Raw genomic sequence first — 21,602 nt, forward strand, 5'->3', positions numbered from 1 at the left:
CTCCGAAAGGTGCATTCCGATGTTTAATACAATGACACCTGAGCACTCAATTAGCCCTCCATCGTACCACAGACTTACAATCAGACAGACAGACAGACAAATAACAGAGGCGTATCACAAGCCCCAGCAAAGGACATCACCTCTCCAGACAGGCACAGTCTAATCCACAGTATCTATATGCCAACTTCTATCTGGAGCCTCCCAAAGCCAAAAGTTGGGCATGTTCACTGCATTCCACGCAATGCAACCTCCAGCCACACGAGGTGCCAGCCACACCTCAATCATGCCCTCAATGCAGCCACCCGATCCCTAGCAACACGTCCCTACTTTAACACAAGGCCTCCACTACGGACAACACCGTCAAGGCCCTTCTCAGGGGGGGGGGGGGGGGGCATGCTCCACCATGCAGCCCGATCTCTACTTGGTGCGCGCCCCCATAATCGGCAACTTATGCTAACCCACAATACACCTGGGCACACACCCTCTTGATACCACGACTTGAACCATGCTACTTGCATCTCCTTGTACCCTCTCAAATGTCCTCCATTTAACATGACTAACCCCAGAGCTCGATCATACACGTCACAGTACTCAGCATGATTAAATTAAATTCAAAGCACACTGTAACGGACGCTTCCGGTCAGCACCGGAAGTCTGTTTATTTCCTGAGTCCCCCGCAACACCTAATAAGACGTCAACCACAACGACAACAAATTTCAGAAATCATTATTCTTCTGTTCACCAATTACGTACACGATTTCAGTTTTAACCAACAATATATTTCCCTTTTTTCCTGATTTAAGTTCTATATCATGCCGTTGAATTAACACCCAGTGGATTGACTCAGCCTGTCGTCCTTCCAAGGTTAGCGAATTAACTCTGACCTCATTCCCATCCCAAATCATTCCCATGCGTATCTCAAACAAAGGTCAAACGGTTAAACGAAGGAAGGTGTGGTAACAAACGTCAAATTGGGGTAACAGGCGCCTTCATGAGAATGCTCGCTTTCATCTTACAAATAATACAAGTCCGGCCAACATCTTGCCTCTGCAAGAACTCCACATCCGGACAGATAAACGACCATCATTTAGGCTCCATATTGCAAAATGCTAACACCCTATGAATCAAATAACCGCCAACAATCCGCCCAGGAACTCCCGCCAAAACCCCATAGCCTTTCTTGGGAGGCGTGCTCTACCATGCAGCACCCTCTCTACCTGGTGCACACCTTCGCACATCCCTCCCTATATAACAGACGCATTTGGTGGGGATTAGTCCCGCAAACTCCCGCCAACCCGAGCCATCTCCGACGATCTTCAATTGAAATGCGGAGCACTTGCTCTCACCTCTAACCCGAAATGCAATCAATGACATCCCACGTGACATAACATCCTCCTAGAGGTGAGCTGCCTCGGAGATATACTCATACAATCAACACATACAATACACAAGTTGCCAATACACAATATAATCGTTAATTGCATAATTCCTGCAGGCAATTCAAGGAACCCTTTGTCAACCATTCACGGTCCTCCCACCGTGCGGGGCACATCCTTTGAGAGTAGGCAGGTTATCACCGGCATTCTGAGCAAATTCCGTAATTCTGAATTTAATTCAACAAATTCCAAACTCCATGAAGATGGAACACAAAGAGTCCACGACTCCAAGACAGCAGCCAATTAGCAGCGGCACCTGACCAATCCATCCAACAGCAACCACAACAACAACCGCCCCGAACCAAGGGCCCCCATACAGCGCATACGTGACTCGCGGCTCGCTCGGCTCCAGCCCGAATGCACCTTCCACGGAGCCGCACGGCAGGACCCACAGGCTCGCACCACACCGACAATAAAACCGCCAAACCATTCATTCACCTCTTGTCCCAAACAAATGAAAATCCGGACTCAAACGAACATCACCAGGACCCTCGGATAGACGCTAAAATCGACATTCCCGGCCTGGATTCCCGCACGTCAAGCAGACAATTTACAAAACTTCACACCGAAACCCATCTACTTTGCATATGTCATACAGACAAATAAATCGGCCAGATACACACATCCGCATTCAATAACACACACACAATGACAATGAACACAAATACACACGTTAATGACAAAAATTCGATTTAAAGTCAAATATGAGATACAAGTATTAATATCCCTATATACATTCATTCGTATACCAGTGAGTCTCTCAGGCATCGCGTGAACACCAGATCGACTCCAACCATGCACCTCCAACTGAAACTCCCATGTCTCCCTGTGCAACGTATTTCGAATCGTGCGTTTCCTCATGCATTCCTCCATACCACGTGACTGACAAACCGGCTCGCATTTCATGTGTTTCCTTATATCCGACCAACTTGTCACTAACCGCGTACAGAACAGCGTAGATTCATGCACACGCGTCCCCTTGTACGATCTTGTTCAACATCTTGCGCAACAATCCCCATTCATTCATATTACGTCGCACTCCATTCAAGGAAAAAGGGATTTTGGGCGACGGGTGGACAGGGTGGGTTGGGGTGGAAAGGGTTGGGCAGGGGGGGGGGGTGTTGCCTGGAGCCCAGGGACAGAGCCCAGGTCTTGGGGGGGGGGGGGGAAGGGGGTAGAGGCATGGTAACTACCTCCCCTACCGCGGGGTCTTGATCCGGATCCTGGACCAGCGGCATCAACCGCTGATTTACTTGCTTAACTGTTTACTTAATTGTCCTCTGTCCTTGTAGCTTCAATTTTCAATATTTCAAAAACCACTTTCACTCCTTCCTACCTGTGCTCACCTGGCCCCTTGCTGTGAGCCTATTTATTTTCTCTTGTTCACCTGGTCCTGGTTTGTTTCTACCTGGATTTCTGCTGCTTACTTCCTCTGTCCCTACAGTTTCAGCACCTTTCCTGCCCTCTTGTCTAGAGTTTTGTCTAGAGCTTCCTGGCTCGACATCGTAGTTGCCACTACCTTCTTGTCAAGCCTACCTGGTACCTGCGCATTTCCTTTTTCCTGGCCATGTTCCTTGGGTCTTCTACGTTAGCCACAGCCCATTTTTTCCCTGGCATGCAATGGAATACCCCATCTTGTCTCTGGGCTGGTCCTTCCTGGAAAGTTCTCGGTCACCGGTGCAGCCTATGGCTGTCCGACCTCACTTTTCCCCCTCTCCTTGCTAACTGTAACGTTACCCTTAGCGATACCCTTTGATAGATCTATTCTTAACGTTATCCTGGTGGATTAACAATCGCCTGTCATTCTGAAGCCCAAAACAGCCTTTACTTACAATTTCGTTCGAAGTGCAGGCAGGACAGATGACGAGGGAGCGGACAGAGCCCGCCCGAGAGAGGGAGGTTCGAATTTGGAGAATAACCCTTTGATAAAAAATTCTCACCTTAAAACAAATCAGCGAGCCGGCGCCGGCCCCAGGCGACCTCCCTCCGTCGTTCAGGGTCCGCTCCTCTCCTCCTCTCACTGCTGTCACCCCACTCCTGGTACCATTTAATGTCGGGAGGGAGCTCAGGTAGTCACCAGGGGACTCAGGTATTCACCACAAGGAAAGATTGACAAGCGTTTATTAATTCACCAAGTTCACAGCTGTGGAGCAGAGACGGCAATATACAGCACGAACGGACGGAGTGCCACGCCAGCCCTCCTGCCGAGTAAGCGGACTCAAGTCCGGTTTATATAGGAATACTTAATCAGAAGATCTCCGCTGAAACTGAGCTCGAACAAAGGAAACTGGGCTAATGGTCCTCCCACCGGCGTCTGTTCCTGTTGCCTCTGGGGAGTGAAGCAAGAGCTTGTTATCTCGTGGGCCAGATGTCCTTTCAAAACTCCAGGATGACCAAAAGCTGTAATTCACGCGAGGGAGTTTACATTTCGCTTTACAAAGGGACCATAAAGTGTGCATGAGGAGTCCCAGGCCTTTAGATTCACCTTTGGATCCACTTTCAGCGAGCATTCTCAATTTAGACTTAATCCAGAGCAGTAAACGTCAAGCATTCTGCCACACGAAATACAATTAATGATTATAATAGTCTTACCAGGGAAAGGTCTGTGTATACAAAACTCATGAATCCCACGTATAGAGGTTTACAGTTCACACCTTGCCCGCATTCCTGGCCGCGGCTCGTAAAACATGTTTCAAAGCGACCGTGAGGTTTTAACAGACTTGCCGCTAGCAAGGAAAGGAAGCGTGCATTCTCATTTGAAGTATAGTGGCGAAGCGAACTTCTCAAATAACTACAAATAACGAGTTATACTTCAGCTTATAACAGAGGTTTGTAAAACAACAAACTTACTGACCGACATGTGACACAGACTAAAAGATTAGATTTTGGTAAAGATCCAGATCTGGATCTGGATCGGAGAATATTTTAAGTGATTCTTCAAAATTGAGAGATAGGGCAAAAAAAATAAACCAATAGATAGCACGATATCTCAAAAAGTTGTGGACGGATTCAGACCAAAATTGGTGGATAGGTTGGGTATATGATGATGAAGACCACTCCTTTTTGCATCTTCATATGCATAGGGTTGCTGAAGCACTTTCTTAGCTATTTGGCAGAATCCTGGACTGGCCGCCATTCCGACACAGGATACTCACAGAATAACTCATTCATCCCAGTAAGCTGGTACTCATTTTGCCGTCCTTGGAAGGATGACAGGCTGAGTCAACCCACCTGGTGTTAATTCAATGGCATGACAGCAGCACCTTGTGATATTAAGCGAGCCACCTCAACTGTAAAGCCAACACCAGGCTTCAGTTACATTACAAGGACAAAATGATTACATTTGGATCTGAGATCTGGATCTGGATCTGAGAATTTTTCAAGTGAGAATTTTGAGAGATGGCGCAAAAAAATAATTTACAGCACCATATCTCAAAAGGTTTTTTTTTTTTTTTTTTTTGTTATACAGAATCGAGGCTCGTGTAAGAGCGAACACATTGAACATGAAAACATGCACAGACACACAAAACATGCAATGAAGGGAGCGGGAAACAAGAGGGGGAGAGAGGGAAGCACACAAGCACAACAGAAGAGAACAGGGACGTCGGTAGATCTGTGGAAGGGGGAGGGCTCTGGGAGGAGGGAGGGGTACATGGTATAAAGCAAATGAACACTTCTAGGAACCTCAGGAAAGAAGCTGGGGATACAAAGAGGCGGATTTGGGGCGTTTTAACGGGGGTAAAAAGGATCAAGGTTTTGGATGGGGGAAGATAAGACATGGTGGTGAACAGCTGTTTTAAAGACTTTGAGGGAGGAGAGGGATTGAAGAGAGTGTGGGAGATTGTTCCAGATGTGGGAGAAAGGAATTGAAGGAGTGAAGGTAAGCAGAAAGCCTTGATTTTATCAGTTTCACCAGAAGAGGTGACAGAAGAAGAGGGTTGCTGGCAGATCTTGTGTGTCCTGCAGGAATATTTGGGGGACAGAGTACAGACAGAGCAGGGGGAGCAAGGCGGGAGAGGAGTCGGTAGAAGACAGAAAGACCACTGACCTGCCTGCTTGGATTGTGTCAGGTGGTGGATGGATTTGCCTTGCCTGCCAGGTTGTGGATGGATTTGGACGAAACTTGGTAGACAAGTTGGGTGTGTGACAATGATGAATCAATTCAATTTTGGTGAGGATCCAAATCTTCGCCTCCCCCGATCTGCGCTTTATGGCAGAGTGGCCAGACGGAAGCCTCTCCTCAGTGAAAGACACATGAAAGCCCACAGAATCTTGTTTGTCACAGTCAGAGTGTCTTTTAGGTGCTTTTTTTGCAAGCTCCAAGCGGTCTTTCATGTGACTTTCACTGAGGAGAGGCTTCCGTCTGACCACTCTGTCATAAACCCCAGATCGGTGGAGTGTTGCAGTGATGGTTGTCCTTCTGGAAGTTTCTCCCATCTCCACACAGGATCTCTGGAGCTCAGCCAGAGTGACCATCGGGTTCTTGGTCACCAAAATTACCAAGGCCCTTCTCCCCCGATTGCTCAGTTTGGCCGGGCGGCCAGCTCTCGGAGGAGTCCTGGTTGTTCCAAACTTCTTCCATTTAAGAATTATGGAGGCCACTGTGCTCTTGGGAACCTTCAATGCAGCAGAGATTTTTTTTGTAGGCTTCCCCAGATCGGTGCCTCGACACAATCCTGTCTCTGAGCTCTGCAGGCAGTTCCTTCGACATCATGGCTTGGTTTTTGCTCTGATATGCATTGTCAGCTGTGAGACCTTATATAGACAGGTGTGTGCCTTTCCAAATCATGTCCAATCAATTGAATTTACAATAGGTGGACTCCATTCAAGGTGTAGAAACATCTCAAAGATGATCAAGAGAAATGGGAGGCACCTGAGCTAAATTTCAAGTGTCATAGCATAGGGTCTGAATACTTATGTAAATGTGATATTTCATTTTTTTCATTTTAGTAAATTTGCAAAAACTTTCTAAAATCCTGTTTTCTCTTTGTCATTATGGGGTATTGAGTGCAGATGGATGAGGGAAAAAATGAATTTAAACGATTTCAGCATAAGGCTGCAACATAACAAAATGTGAAAAAAGTGAAGGGGTCTGAATACTTTCTGAATGCACTGTATATATATATATTATATACAGTCACGTGAAAAAGTAAGTACACCCCATGTAAAGTTTTGACTTTTTCTACATATTTCAACATACAGCTATTTGATCTTCATTTCAACAATATTGACAGATAAAGGTGATATAATCTATCTATAATTCCAGTAATCTCTGTCTGTACGTTTGTCTGTGACCGCTGTTTCTCGACAACCACGGGTCCGATATACTTTTAACTTGCCAGGTATATTGCTGGGGACCCGAGGATGTGCCTTTTCAAGGTTTCATATTAATCGGACAATTACTTACCGAGCTATGTCCAAAAAACGATTCAACCAATCAGAGAGCAGCGAACGATCGCGTGTGCCGAACGTGGCGGGCACACTCTGCCTCGGATGGCACATTTGAGAGCGTATTCATTTATTTCACGTTTGCAAACTATGTTGGCGTTAAACTATGTTTTACAACTAATAAAAACGAATTTGCGATTCATTCGCTTTCCTGCGCGTTTGTGCACGCGATGGCGATTTCTTTACCAAACTCCGGAAGCCGTTCGCTTTGGACCAAACCATTGCATGTAAATAGAGGGGGGGGATATAATTTTAGATATAGATATAGTACGGGCAATGCCCTAGTATAACAAATATCATGAAACATTTACATTTTGTAGTCCATTGTATAATTTCAACAAACATAAATGCAAATTTCGCATGTGGAAAAAGTAAGTACACCCCTACATTTATCACTACTTCAAATACCTAAAATTTGAATCAGGTACACCAGCTCAGGTGCAAATGATTAGAACATCGTTAGAGAGGATATTGGAGGAACCTATCTTAGTTAAACCTCAGACATTTGGTTTGGTTTGCTCTTTGTTGTTGAAGTGTGCGGCGTCACCATGCCTACATCAAAAGAGCTCCCTGAGGCCTCCAGAAAGAAGGTTATAGATACCTACGAGTCTGGGAAGGGATTTTAAAAGATCTCCACACAATTTGAAATCAATCATTCGACTGTCCGGAAGATCATCTACAAGTGGAGAAGATTCCAAACAACTGCCAACTTGTTCAGGCCAGGCCGCCCCAGCAAGTTCAGCCCGAGAGCAGACCACAAGATTCTGAAAGAAGTCTCTAAGAACCCCAGAATGTCATCACGGGACCAACAGGTAGCTCTTGCCACTGTTGATGTCAAAGTGCACGAGTCTACCATTAGAAAGAGGGTGCACAAATTTGATCGGCATGGGAGGTGTGCCAGGAGGAAACCTTTGCTGTCCAGAAAGAACATCGGGGCAAGACTAAAGTTTGCCAATGAACACCGAGGCAAAGACCAGCACTTCTGGAACAATGTGCTGTGGAAAGATGAGTCAAAGGTAGAGCTATTTGGCCACAGTACCAGAAGACATGTTTGGCGAAAATCAAAGACACCATTTGTTCACAAGAACCTGATACCAACTGTAAAGCATGGTGGTGGAAATATTATGGTTTGGGGCAGCTTTGCTGCATCAGGGCCTGGGCAGCTCACCATCATAGAATCCACTATGAATTCTTCATTGTACCAGAGGGTGCTTGAGGATAATGTGAGGCCATCTGTCGGAAAGTTGAAGCTCAACCGAAGGTGGACCTTGCAACATGACGATGACCCTAAACATACCAGTAAACCCACCAAGGAATGGCTGAAAAGAAAGAAATGGAGGGTTCTGGAATGGCCAAGTCAAAGCCCGGATCTAAATCCCATCAAGGTGTTGTGGGAGGATTTGAAACGAGCTGTGCATGCAAGAAACCCCTCAAACATCGCACAGCTGAAAGAATTCTGCATGGAGGAGTGGGCAAAAATTTCTCCCATTCGATGTCAGAGACTGGTAGGCAGTTATAAGAAACGCCTACTTGAGGTTGTTTCTGCCAAAGGGGGCAATACCACCTATTAGAGCCAAGGGTGTACTTACTTTTTCCACATGCAAAATTTGCATTTATGTTTATTTAAATTGTACAATGGACTACAAAATGTAAATGTTTCATGATATTTGTTATATTATATCACCTTTTATCTTTCAATATTGTTGAAATGAAGATCAAATAGCTGTATGTTGAAATATGTTGAAAAAGTCAAAACTTTACATTGGGTGTACTTACTTTTTCACGTGACTGTATGTTTATGTATATATGTATATATACTGCCTTGTATATATATATATAAATATATGTATGAAAATGTATGTATGACAAGGATAGGTGTCTGTTCATCCATTAGCGGTTACTCTGATTGTCTGATGTGAGGGCAGGCGCAATGAGATTGAATCGTGTATCATATAGGCTTATTAAATGCTGATATTTGAAATCTGATTCCATATTCCATGTGTATGTATTTGTGCATATATATATATATATATATATATATATATATATATATATATATATATATATATATGTATATTATATATATATATATATTATATATATATATATATATTATATATATATATATATTATATATATATATATATATTATATATATATATATATATTATATATATATATATATATTATATATATATATATATTATATATATATATATATATATATATATATATATATTATATATATATTATATATATATATATATATATATATATATATATATATATATATATATATATATATATATATATATATATATATATATATATATATATATATATATATATACAGACTTGGCATTTAATATGGAATATTTTTTTTGTGGGGGTGAACTTACTTTTCAAGATGTCTTAGAACCAAGAGTTCATTGGAATTATGTTGAAATTATTCTAGATTTTGTTAATGTGACCTTTGAAAGAAACAAAAAACACATTTGACATTTCGAAACAAATATATTCATCCTTGAAAGTGATGTAAACTGATATCGAACTCAATTCATGGACAGTACTGTGTTAAACTTCTGTACGTTTTCCAGAAGTATCTCTTTATTTTGCACATTAGCCAAAAATTTTTTTAACAAAAACAAAAGTTAAATTACGACTGGGATTACGGACAGTAAAACTACAGTTCAGTACTTCGTGTAACCCCCACGAGCATTCAGGAGAGCACGTACACGTTGAGGCATGCTGTTCACGAGATTTGCCAAGGTTTGGACAGGAATCGCTTGCCATGCAGTGACAATAGCCTGCTGCAATTCACGCACAGAGGTCGGCTGCTGGTCCAAGTGGTCGATTTGACGCGTTAATTCTGCCCACAAGTTCTCTATCGGATTCATATCCGGGGACATGGCAGGCCACTCCATATGCTCTACACCACGGTCAGCAAGAAAGTGTTGGATCATGCGAGCACGATGAGGCCGTGCATTGTCATCTTGGAAGACAAAGTTTCCTCGAAAGGCTGCACGAGCAAATGCAAAAGCAATGTTTCTTCCAGAATGGCCCTGTACTTGAACTGGTTCAGGTTTCCATTCAGAACAACCAGGTCAGTTTTGCCCCCTGCATGAAAAGCAGCCCAAACGGTCACCCCACCACCTCCAGCTTGGACTCTTGGCACTATACAATCTTTGTTGTAGGCTTCATGCACTTGTCTGCGCACTCGGACGCGGCCATCTTGACGATAGACCAGAAATCTAGACTCGACACTGAAGATCACGTGATTCCAGTGTCCTGGCTGCCATTGACGGTGCTCCCTGGCCCACTGCTATCGGCGCTGGCGGTGTTGTCTCGTCAGGCGTGGCTTTCTCAGGGGACGTCTGGCATGATAGCCTGCTTGAACCAGTCGTTGGTTGACTAGCCTTCTGGATACAGGCACATTTGTCAGTTGCTGCCACTCAGCCCTAAGCCGATTAGCTGACTTGGTATGGCCATTGCGGATTAACCGGTGCAGCTGGCGATCATCCCTCCTTGTGGTTCTGCGGGGACGTCCTGGCCTCGGTATTGGAGTAGGGACACCCCTCTGAGCATTTCGTTTCAGGATCTTTGACACCTGACCTTGAGTGATGCCATACTGCCGAGCAACAGCACGCTGTTTCATGCCGTAATTTCGTAAAGCCACCACTCCATGACAAACAGCATTGTCGAGTTGACGGACCATCTCCAGGGGAAGCGGCAATAACTTTTGGAGATGTGCAGCAGTTGTTTTCCACTAATACAGAACGCAACAACCCTTGTATACCCGACTGTGAAGCCAATCATCAAATGCACCTGTCCGTACATTTTGCCACGCCACCTGTGATATAATCCTGTTGTTGACTTCTTGCTGCGACAGACAATCAGTGACATGGTTCTCTAAACAAATAAATCATCAAAGTGTAAAAGAAACTCACCAGATTGATATACTGAGTTAAGAAAGTAAACCCAAGTCAAGAAAAAATATATATTTCATATTAAATGCCTAGTCTGTGTATATATATATATATATATATATATATATATATATATATATATATATATATATATATATATATATATATATATATATATATATATATATATACAGTGAAACCTTGACTTACGAGTGCACCAACTTACGAGTTTTCCGAGATACGAGCCTTCGCTCGGGCGGTTTATTGCTTTGAGATGCGAGCCGAGATCTGAGTTACGAGCTTACGCCACCCGCCACCAAGTGGGTTCCGGTCACGTGGTTATCTTGCCGTGCAAGCATCTCTGCCGTATATCGCTGCTGCTTTGTTTTCGCATTTTGGTTATTTTGGAGCTTACGCCACCCGCCACCAGGTGGGTTCCGGTCACGTGGTTATCTTGCCGTGCAAGCATCTCTGCCGTATATCGCTGCTGCTTTGTTTTCGCATTTTGGTTATTTTGGAGCTTACGCCATCCGCCACCAGGTGGGTTCCGGTTACGTGGTTATCTTGCCGTGCAAGCATCTCTGCCGTATATAGCTGCTGCTTTGTTTTCGCATTTTGGTTATTTTGGAAAATTTCTTAGTTTTAACCATGGGTCCTAAGAAATTGAGTGCCAAGGGCAGTACTGAGAAGAAGAAGAGGATGATGTGCTTGGATATAAAACACGCAATCGTCGAAAAACATGAGCGAGGTGTGCGTGTTGTCGACTTGGTGAGGCAGTACGATCGTAGTACTTCTACGATATGTACGATTTTGAAGCAGAAGGAGTCGATAAAGGCTAGAACGCCAGCCAAGGGCGTTACGATTATTTCAAAGCTCCGGACCTCTATCCATGAAGAGATGGAGAAGTTGTTGTTTGTGTGGTTGACGGAGAAGCAGCTCGCAGGAGATACCGTGACCGAGAGCATCATCTGTGAGAAGGCACGAGACATTTACGGGGATTTGGTGCAGCAGGCGGCGGGAACATCAACGGACAAGGCATCGGAAGTCATTCAAAGCCAGTCGGGGATGGTTTGATAATTTTAAGAAGAGGACCGGCATTCACTCCGTCGTCAGGCATGGTGAGGCAGCAAGCTCGGATGTGAAGGCAGCTGAAGATTTTATTATAACTTTTGCCGAACTGATAGAAGCCGAACGATACATCCCCCAACAAATCTTCAACTGTGACGAGACAGGGCTCTTCTGGTAAAAGATGCCGAGGAGGACGTATATAACGGCAGAGGAGAAGAGCATGCCAGGCCACAACTTGTTCAGAGTGCCGGCGATAGCTCGCCTTCTCTTTGTGGAAAACACGGTGAGATCCTTAAAATCCAACAACTAATGGGACGCAAACGGGGCGCCCAGTTTAGCGGTACACACATTGATGAATCACCCTGCCTGTGATTCACCCATGACAGGTTATAGCTGGGTCGGGATTCAAACCCAGGCTGGACAGTTTAGAGTCAAGTGTGCGTACCTCCAGTCCAGGCCATCCTGCCAACTTGTATGCTGCATACAGGTGAAATATAAAGCGCGAGATATTTTTATATATACTGTATATTTAAAAAAAAATTGGTGTGGTTTTTGGCGGGCTGGAACGGATTAATAGCATTTCAATGCATTTTAATGGGGAAATTTAATTTGAGAAACGAGCAAATTGAGTTACGAGCTCAGTCACAGAACGAATTAAACTCGTAAGTCAAGGTTTCACTGTATATATATATATATATATATATATACACAGTGAAACCTTGACTTACGAGTTTAATATATATATATATATATTCCTGGATATCAATATCTAATTCTATCATGCCAATATGAAACCTAATCTGTATTATATAATATGTTACGGGTTACCACGTGTTTCTTCCTTGTTTGAAGTAAGACTATCAAGGCAGTAATTATGTTAGGAGATTAAAATTGAACAAATCATTACAGGCCGATAGTAAAATATCTATAATTCATGCATTACAAATCCGTTACACCATGTTGCACACACTTGATTCAATGACTGGCCAAGCATTGAATGAAATACAGCACTTGCAGAAAAGTTCCAAAAGTGTCACTTTAAAGTAATCAGCTGTCCAATTGCTGACATGAGAGCTGACATGGTTTTTCAGATGCTGTGGGGCCTTTAGGTTTGGAAGCCATCATCCGACGAGCTCTTATGGGCAACATGGAAGATGGCGGCTATGACGATTCTTCGGAATTTGTGGATGGTACATCCTATGGTCATGCGGGTCAACACTCGGGCCCGCACACAATTCTACATGGCGTGTCACATCCGTCATCTGAAAGCCGAAGTCATGTGGCAGGACCTGCACCCGCTCCTTCAATTCCAGGTCAGGTCTCGCTTCTAGAATGCATGTTGTTGTGAGCAGGCCTGTACGACCTTGCAGCTATATTTACAAACACTATGATTTGTGGGTGTGTGGTCTTATTTTTGCAAGGCATTCACGATGGTGGTGTTTTGTGGAATGATTTTATAACAGGTGATATGCTTGTTCACCATCTAACCAATGTCATTCCTTACATGGTAATCACTGTTTGCAAATGCTGCATTTCATATACCATAAATGTCTATCTTTATTTACTCCTTACATTTTCATTTTATTAATACAGGGTGGTTCAAAAGGAACTGTCGAAACTTACCTCTTGTGCAAAAAGACAAGTCTTTCAGAGAAAAGTATTTATTGTCAGATACAACAAAGACATATCAGAGATAACAGAATATTTGATTTTGAAAGTTTTGGAACAGTTGCAGCAAATTTATCGCAATTGCTGAAAGTGCTACCCGTTTATTTGTTGGCAAAGTTGAACACGTCTGCCCGTTCATTTGTTGGCAAAGTTGAACACGTCTACACATGTTTTGACCAACACTCACTGCAGTTCTTCAGCCAGGATGCCATGGATAGCCTCGGGAATTTTAGCCTTCATCTCTTTTTATGTTTTTGAGTTTTCCCCACAGATAAAAGTCTGGACGTGGTTACGTCGGGAGAACAAAGTGGCCTTAAATATACTACGATAAATTACGCAATCTTCAAAAACTGTGCTGACTTGCATTCATGCTTGTATGTGCAGTTGCACCGTTTTGCTGCAGCCATACATCTTGTTTCTCCTTTTCTGTTAGTTCGTTGAAAAACTTCTGGAGAATATCATTCATTTACTGTTTGGAATTTACAGTATCCTCAAAAAATATGGGTCCGGGGCACACCATACACCATTTGTTTAATCATGCAATGGTCGTCTATGAGGAGTTGGCTCTCAGCTGGTTAAAGTTGTACGAGTTGTCTTTCACTTGAGCGAGTCAATGATACCTGAAAGTAAAGTAAACAAGCATACCTTTTGATTTTAAGATTACACACACATGAAACACAAGTACTTTGTTCAATGCTCTGTTACTTTTGAAACACCCTGTACTATCACATTCTATTTTTCCTCGAAGTTCGAAATAAATCAACCATTTGAAAGGTAAAGGACACGTATTCTTCTAAGGTGTGAAAATTATGTTATTTCCCCGAAATAACCTCGTAGAGTGGGTCGTACGTACGTTTACATTTGACGAAAACGTCTCACAAACTACCCCATCGATGTAGACAAAATTTGGTACGATGCATCAGGACAGCAAGGTCTCATGGGGTTGTACTCTCCATCCAGATGTGCCTCCTATATAGGGGGCAAAATGGGGGATTTATCCCAAATATTCGTATTTCATTCAAATATCGTATTCTCAGAAACCGCCAGACAGATCCAGACCAAACTCTCCACGGGGCATAGGGACCACCATACTCTAACTTTAAGTTGTGCTTCTCATGGCTGCATCCCTGCCCCCCCCCACCCCCCACACCCCCTCCCCAAATCCCTCATTTTCACGAAAACATCTTCTTCTCCACAACTGCCTGAGCGATACGAACCAAATTTGCTGCAATGCATCACGACAATAAGGTCACATGGGGTTGTGCTCCCCATCCGGATCCGCCCATTTAAATGGGCCCTTTGCTTCAAAGGGGGGTTTAACCACAAATTCAGGAAATTTATTTTTAAAAATTCTTAGAAACCGTGGGGAAATAACCGTCAGTCCCCCATGGGACTTTTTTTCGCGTGGTTATATCTTGTACAGTGTCCAAAGTCAATTTTTTTTAACTCGTTCTTACTAGTTTTGTTGATCTCACAAGGTGAATCGTCTCAAGCTATTAATGATATATTTAATTCCCATCAAATTTCCTTTTCCTTGCTCTTCCAGCAGAGGGTTGAGCAATCAATCTCAATGTGAAATGTCTGATGAAGTGCCCTTCATACGGTGATTGTCATATTATGCTCCAAAATGTTCTTTCCTCTCATTCCTGTTTTATTTTAATTGCTTGTTTCATTGTGTCTCGTAGACTCACGGGAATACTGAATGCAAAGGGTTCGATTTTCTGACAATTGAGAGAAAATGGACATATGATTGACAAATTAATCTAGATATCCGCGATTGCCAAGGGTGGCCTCCCCCGGCTTACCCTTGACTATCACCCGCGACTTGCCCTTGGCCTACGATCTAATGATGGCATATTTTGTTCGGACCTCCATATGACCTTGGCTTCAACATTTAGCGATAGCATGTAAATTAAGAAATTGTGTGCCCAATTACAATCTACCCATAAAACCCAACATAAAAATCGGAGGAAAAATATTATTCAGGTTATGGTCAAAAACGTGTTTTTTTGTTAATTAGGTCACAATCCAAAAAAAGTAGATAAAGGACACGAATCAAATATCAGGTGCACAACTTCAGGGCAGTTCCACTATTATGATGCAAGAACATCTTGGAAGGCCAAGCGGTATTTGAGATTCCGCATTGGCAAAATTGAGCGATGACAAAAACGCGTTTTTTTCAGACTGCCAGTTGACGTTGACCTTTAACCCGGAGGGGTATGATGTAGGCTATCTAGAGAGTCTAGGCTATCTGGAGAAGGAAATTTTGATCTGATCGGCCAAACCTTAATCAAGTTATAGTGAAAATGTTAAAATGTCTATAATTAGGTGATCTTTTAAATTAGGTCTAACACACTCCGTGGTACAATTACAAATTGGGGGCACAAATTGTAGAAACAAACCCCACAACAGCAATAAGCCTCCCTCTATCATATTGCGGAGGCTTAATAAAAGATGAGAGTGATGACGAGGCTCAACATGAGCTGTTGATAAGTTGCTGCTTTGTACGATTTGAGGGAGGAGCAATTGGGGCAGAAACAGGAAGTCATTTGCACAGACAGAAGATAATGCAGATGAAAAAGGTATTTTGGGTTTGCACTTTGGAGCTCACAAGCAAAAAATTTACACCTCGTATGCACCTGAGTCATTTCGAACACTTGTTTTTTATCGATTATTTGTGTCATCCCTACTGATGGACTTTAGCATCAACGTTTATCTGACTTGTATGCAGGAGGGAAGCCAAAAAATTCTCTCAGGCCGAACAGTCGCAAAGCCAAGTCTCCTGGGCCTGTGGTCCAGGTGTACGGGGAGCGACCTGCATCTGCTTCCTCTGTGCATTCTGAGGGAGACTGCAGTCGGAGGACGCCTCTCACGCACCGCACTGTTGAAGATCGGCCTTCATCCACAGGTCTGTTGTCTACCTTTTCATTTTTCTATCCTCTCTTTGTAAATTTCAAAAGACTTCATTGGCAGTTCAGGTGATGTGGTGCAAGTGTGCTGTTTTCAAAAACATTTAATGCTGAATTTTTTTATTTCAGTTGTAAATTCTAATAAAGGCAATGCCAGATTATTCCCGCACTTGCCTTGCTTATGAACGCTCTCGTTCAATCATCAATGCACAGGATCCACGCATTTCCCCTACAACGCTTTGTCGGTGAGGCTGCCCGGAAGCTCTGCACCTGTACCACCTGCTGTGACGACGCAGTCAGCGGCACAAGTACCTCCCATGTCGTTTCCACCTCGTCCACCTGTGCAAACACAACGAACGTGGGAGAATGAACCCGCACCTCTGCTTTGTGCAGATTACGAACCGCTCACGGACAATGACGACTGAGCTGCTGGACGTGCACGTGTGGGCTTGGCTCTCAATGTTACCACCCACTTTCCAGGCTCCGCCTACCTTTCAAGCTCCCTCTCTCACCCACCCCTCCCTTCCCCCTGCCACCCTGTCTAACCAGCCAGCTCTAGCCTGCCGTGTAGTGGCTGGAAAGAGGAGTTGAGCCGTGTTAGCCAGAGCCATGCTACCCATGCACTGGTCTTACCATGATCGGCACATGTAGATCCAGGGGGAATGTGTGAGAGCAGGTGAAGCGAGACACCATCTGCTAGTATTGAAAAACAGCGTGTGGGGAGAAAGGGGAGAGGAGTTTAGGAAATTGTGGTTCCCGACAGAAGGTCGGAATGCGGTTTTGGCTGGAATTCCAGCAGGAAGAGAAATCGCATGACATGTGGTCACGTGACCAAAAATGGACGTTGCAAATGGAACATGTCGGCATGAAATTGAAGTCATGTGACTAAGGGCACCAGGGGGAGCCTGAGTGAGGGGATGTAGTTGCAAAAGGACCTGTACACGTATACAGTATTGTATTGACGAAGCTGGGTTTTTAACCTTATAAAAAGATCTATCCCAGTTCTGGTCCCAAGCTGTGTGCCTACGCCTAGTTTTATATTTGTATATATCGTCAACCTCTTGGGTCCAGTTTTGTGTTTTCGCATTTTTTATTTTTTATTTTGTTTCTTCCCCCCACACTCTCTCACCCATTGACCTCATCCTCAACCTCATTATTTTATTTCCCTTCATTATTTGCTGCAACTCTGTGGCTCTCAAATCAAGGAGGAAAGACATGATTATTGTTCTCCAACCAGTTTCCTCCCTTCTCCTGGGTCATCATCCTCAATGTGGCCACCATCGCTCTACGGAACCCCCAAGACCGTCCACCCAATTCGTTGAAGGAGTCGCCTCGAGTGACTGGTGACCCTTTTTCTTGGAGCCCCCTTCGTCCAACATTGGCGGCCCCATTATTCCTGATCCCACACCATTTCAGGCTGCACGCACTCTCGCCAGGAGCCAAAACACTACCTCCAAACTGGGCTTTCATTTTAGCCAAGAGAGTGCTCACACATGTTCCTTTATTGTAAGGAAAAATGTTTTATTTTTTATCGATTGTTTGTATCCTGACAATTCAATTGACCTGATGGCTTGAGCTTACCGAGTCCGTTTCGTTCTTTTTACATTGAGATTTGACTCCTGGTGAGATAGCCCGTTTACACTTTCCTCCCCAGTCCCCATCAATCGCCGGCCCCTGGCTCGGGCCCAACACACATGGCAATGAACCTCAAACGTACCCGTCATTTGGAGTCTGCTCCATGCTCCGTGCATTTCATCTCGGTGTGGAGCGTCGGAGCTGTTAATTTTTGTTCTTTTTTCCATCACCGTAGCCACGTTTACAACATGCGGAAAGCTTGGTATCGTGTACACGGATAGGCCTGATACGATGTTAGCGGGTCGCTGAATGTCCCTGCGAACGTCGAGCCAGGGTGGCAGTCGCAGGGTGCTGCTAAAGGCGAGCGCGACGCGCAAGCCGCTCACAATAACACTTGTTGCTACGGTCCTGTACTTGGTCAAGCTTTGCCTTTGCTTTTCCCTTTAGCGGTGTTTCCTACGCTAGTGGCTCATCGTTTAATTTTTCCTTTTTTACTTTATAATAAACATAATCCAGTTACTTGACCGTGAAAAAATTGCTGCTGTGTTGTTAATGTTGTGAACCGTTCTGATCTTGAGTGGTTTTGCAGGTGAAGGGGTCGAGCCCAGTTCACAGGGCCGAGCCCCAGGTCAGGTGCTCGTGCACACGTACAGGAAGTGGTGGTATTTGAGGATTCTTTTATTTTTTTTCCAGTCAAGGTTATTGTGCTTCTTGGGCTGCATTCGGTCATTGTCAAACTTATCCAGAACAGCTGGTGTACCACTTCATCACGCTGAGTTAACTCCAGCGATATAATAACAACACAGTCCTTATTTACCAAGCATTTCATCCGCTACACAATACTCTAGATCTATCCCAGATCAATTTGATCCCCATTTAACGATAAACATCTTTTAAAAGATTACATTTATGGGCCTTGATTTTGTAAGTGGACAAGACAAACTCGAATTGAACCATAACTTGTGACAATCATCATATTTAAATTGTTAAGAGTGTGTGTAACTGAGGTTGTCCAGTTTTCAGACTGAAATACTTTGTGTTCATAAGGAAAGGAATCGAATGACTTCAACATGTCTCTTCCTTGTGGTATACAGGACGATGTCTACTTTACTATTCCATTTTACACATGGAGCAATGATTCTCATGCATGAAGCCAATTTTGTTGATTCACAAATGTCAAATCTATTCGTTCCTACCTAAGATCATTTTCACTGCAACAGCTCATAGTTTCTCTTTGATCTTACCAGCAGTGTTAAACTCGGGTAAAGGAGTTTGGGGGTAATGGGGGAGGTTTGGGGGCGGTGGTGCGTTACACGCTGCCTCTGCCTTTGCTGTTGAATAAAACTTGATGCTTTGAAATGAGTTTTGGGTGTGACATTCCACACCAAGTCCAAGCAATATTGCTGCTGCTGCTTTTAGCTGCTCTCACAAAGCTGCAACTGGTCAGCAAGGTTGGGCAAGGGGGGATGAAGATGCGTGTGGCTGTGTTTAACCCATTTTGATTTGATGTTCTGTACTCTTTACAGAGAGTTGGTGGTGCCGGAGCAGTTTCTTGGCAAGGGTTATATTGGGTGGTTTGCCATTGACTTCCTAGGATTGTTTGGCCGTGCTTTCGTTTTAAATGCTGAGCGTCAAGCGATCTAATGTCATCCTTCCGAGATCTTCCAGACTCAGAGGGGATGCTCTAACCATTACACCACTGAGTCGAGATGTTTTGCCGATACTGGAAATAATTTTCACTTCGTGGGCAGGTTTGTGGAGGTTGTGCACATTGTAGTGAAAGTTGTTGTTATATAGCCCCAGACAGTTCACTCGAACAAGCCTGCGGCACCGAGACAGCCGCTCGATCTCCCAGGAGCGTCCCAGATATCCCCCACATCAAGGGTGGTGTACCCCCGCCTTCACAATGTCAGGGCCACGACAGAGGTGGAGAGATGAGAGAAGAGGGAAAGTTCATGGAGGGTCCATGGAGACCAATCGGCTCTCTGGCAGTGACCACGCTGCCCCAACGAATCCGGGCAGCAGGAAACATTTGGTCCCCGACTTGCGTTGCGGGTTACAACCACCGCTAATGTAGTGAAAGTTGGCAGGATGTCCGACATGTACATTAAACTCTGTCAGGGAGACAGCCAAGCTGAAATTACCCAATGATGGCTGGCCGTAGTCTGGAATTTCAACATGGCCGTACCTGTCTGTCTCTGGTCGCTCGCTTGACGTGCCTTGTGTAACGTCACAAGGCTTTGGCCATTGTACTTTGTCTCTTTCATTACAACGTCTGCTCTAAGTAAATAAACGAATGTTTTGTACCTGCAGAGCACACCTGTGAACCCATCTACTCGAGCCAAGCATACAAACTTCGTGAAGAGGGTCTCGTGTGTCTTATCTTGTCACAGTAGAGACACACACGTTTCACTTGCTGATCTATTGGAGGATGGGTCACATCCAAGGGTTTACTCTTCACACTGCTCCAAGCTGGCAGCATCCTTCTCTGTGGATTTGGATTCAGTGGAGTTCGACTGTAGCTCTAATGAAAGGAGAACAACAATCGACTAAAGATAGATATAGGTTCTCAGTCGCAAAATATGGTTCTGGGTAATATATCTCGGTCTAGGCCCTTTATTCGACCTCCGAATCCCTTTATAAATGAAGGTCTTTGGCATACCGGTTGTCGGTGGCAGCCATTTTGCAACCAGGATAGTTGCTGTGATGGGGTGTATTTCATCATAGTTAATAAGTACTACTACTACCATAGCAGCACAGTCCCATTTGTTCCTACTTTGTGTGACGTGACAGGGTATCTTTTGGCTCAAGTCTAACATTAACCAACTGGCCAGGCACTGTGTAACCATTTTATCCGTTGTATTGTGATTTCTTCGGTTAACCGTATCCATGTTGAGATTCCTCCTGGTAATCAGTTATTCATGTTGTAATTATTTCAGGAAACCAGTTGTTTATATGTAACATGCACCATATACTGTGTCGAAGCGTTTGATTCGTCATTGGAATTTGTATCTTACTTCCTTCATGTTACCCGACGCATAGCGCAAAGTGGTGTTAAGCAGTCGGTTCACTTTGTCTATTTCTACGATCGAGGAACTACTTGACTTCAATTGAATTATATATTTTGAACACTGTAGAAACATGAATCGGAACACGAACCTGTAGTTTATCAGTACTTTGGCTATGGATTTGGCAAATTGGATGGAACGAATCTCGTCCTAATCTGCATCCGCATGGAGGAGTAAGGTAATTTATACCTGTGATGTGTCGTAAATCTACAAGACCTCCGCATGGTTTTTGGTTCTTGTTGGGGGTCGAATTTTGAAATGTGCACCTATTGGTCGAACATCCGCCGGACCCCACCCACATTTGTCGCTTGACTCCCCCCACATTTGTCGCTTGACTCCACCCACATTTGTCACTTGACTCCACCCACATTTGTCGCTTCACTCCACCCACATTTTTCGCTTGGCTCCCCCCACATTTGTCGCTTGGCTCCCCCCACATTTGTCGCTCGACTCCCCCCACATTTGTCGCTTCACTCCACCCACATTTGTCGCTTGACCACCCAC

The 21,602-nt window shown here is 44.1% G+C and overlaps 1 protein-coding gene and 1 long non-coding RNA gene across 11 annotated transcripts in view; one reads left to right on the forward strand and one right to left on the reverse strand.

Annotated features, from left to right (window-relative positions):
- The window catches only part of NCOR1 (nuclear receptor corepressor 1), a 376,183-nt gene extending 358,153 nt beyond the window's left edge, over positions 1-18,030 (forward strand). For all 10 annotated transcript variants that reach the window (XM_078780340.1, XM_078780342.1, XM_078780346.1 and 7 more), the window contains 3 exons: positions 12,970-13,191; positions 16,278-16,454; positions 16,669-18,030. In XM_078780340.1, the coding sequence (XP_078636466.1) occupies positions 12,970-13,191; positions 16,278-16,454; positions 16,669-16,880 (611 nt within the window). In that variant the 3' untranslated portion in view covers positions 16,881-18,030. The remainder of the gene's footprint in view (positions 1-12,969; positions 13,192-16,277; positions 16,455-16,668) is intronic.
- Positions 13,527-16,886, reverse strand: LOC144892641 (uncharacterized). Its single transcript, XR_013623844.1, has 3 exons — positions 16,630-16,886; positions 14,400-14,515; positions 13,527-14,166 (listed from the first exon to the last, which is right to left on the reverse strand). It is a non-coding gene; the product is annotated as an uncharacterized LOC144892641 (long non-coding RNA).
- Positions 18,031-21,602: the final 3,572 nt, after the last annotated feature.

Source organism: Myxine glutinosa, chromosome 6, assembly GCF_964187855.1.
Source record: "Myxine glutinosa chromosome 6, kmMyxGlut1.1, whole genome shotgun sequence".
In the NCBI taxonomy this organism is placed as follows: Eukaryota; Metazoa; Chordata; class Myxini; order Myxiniformes; family Myxinidae; genus Myxine; species Myxine glutinosa.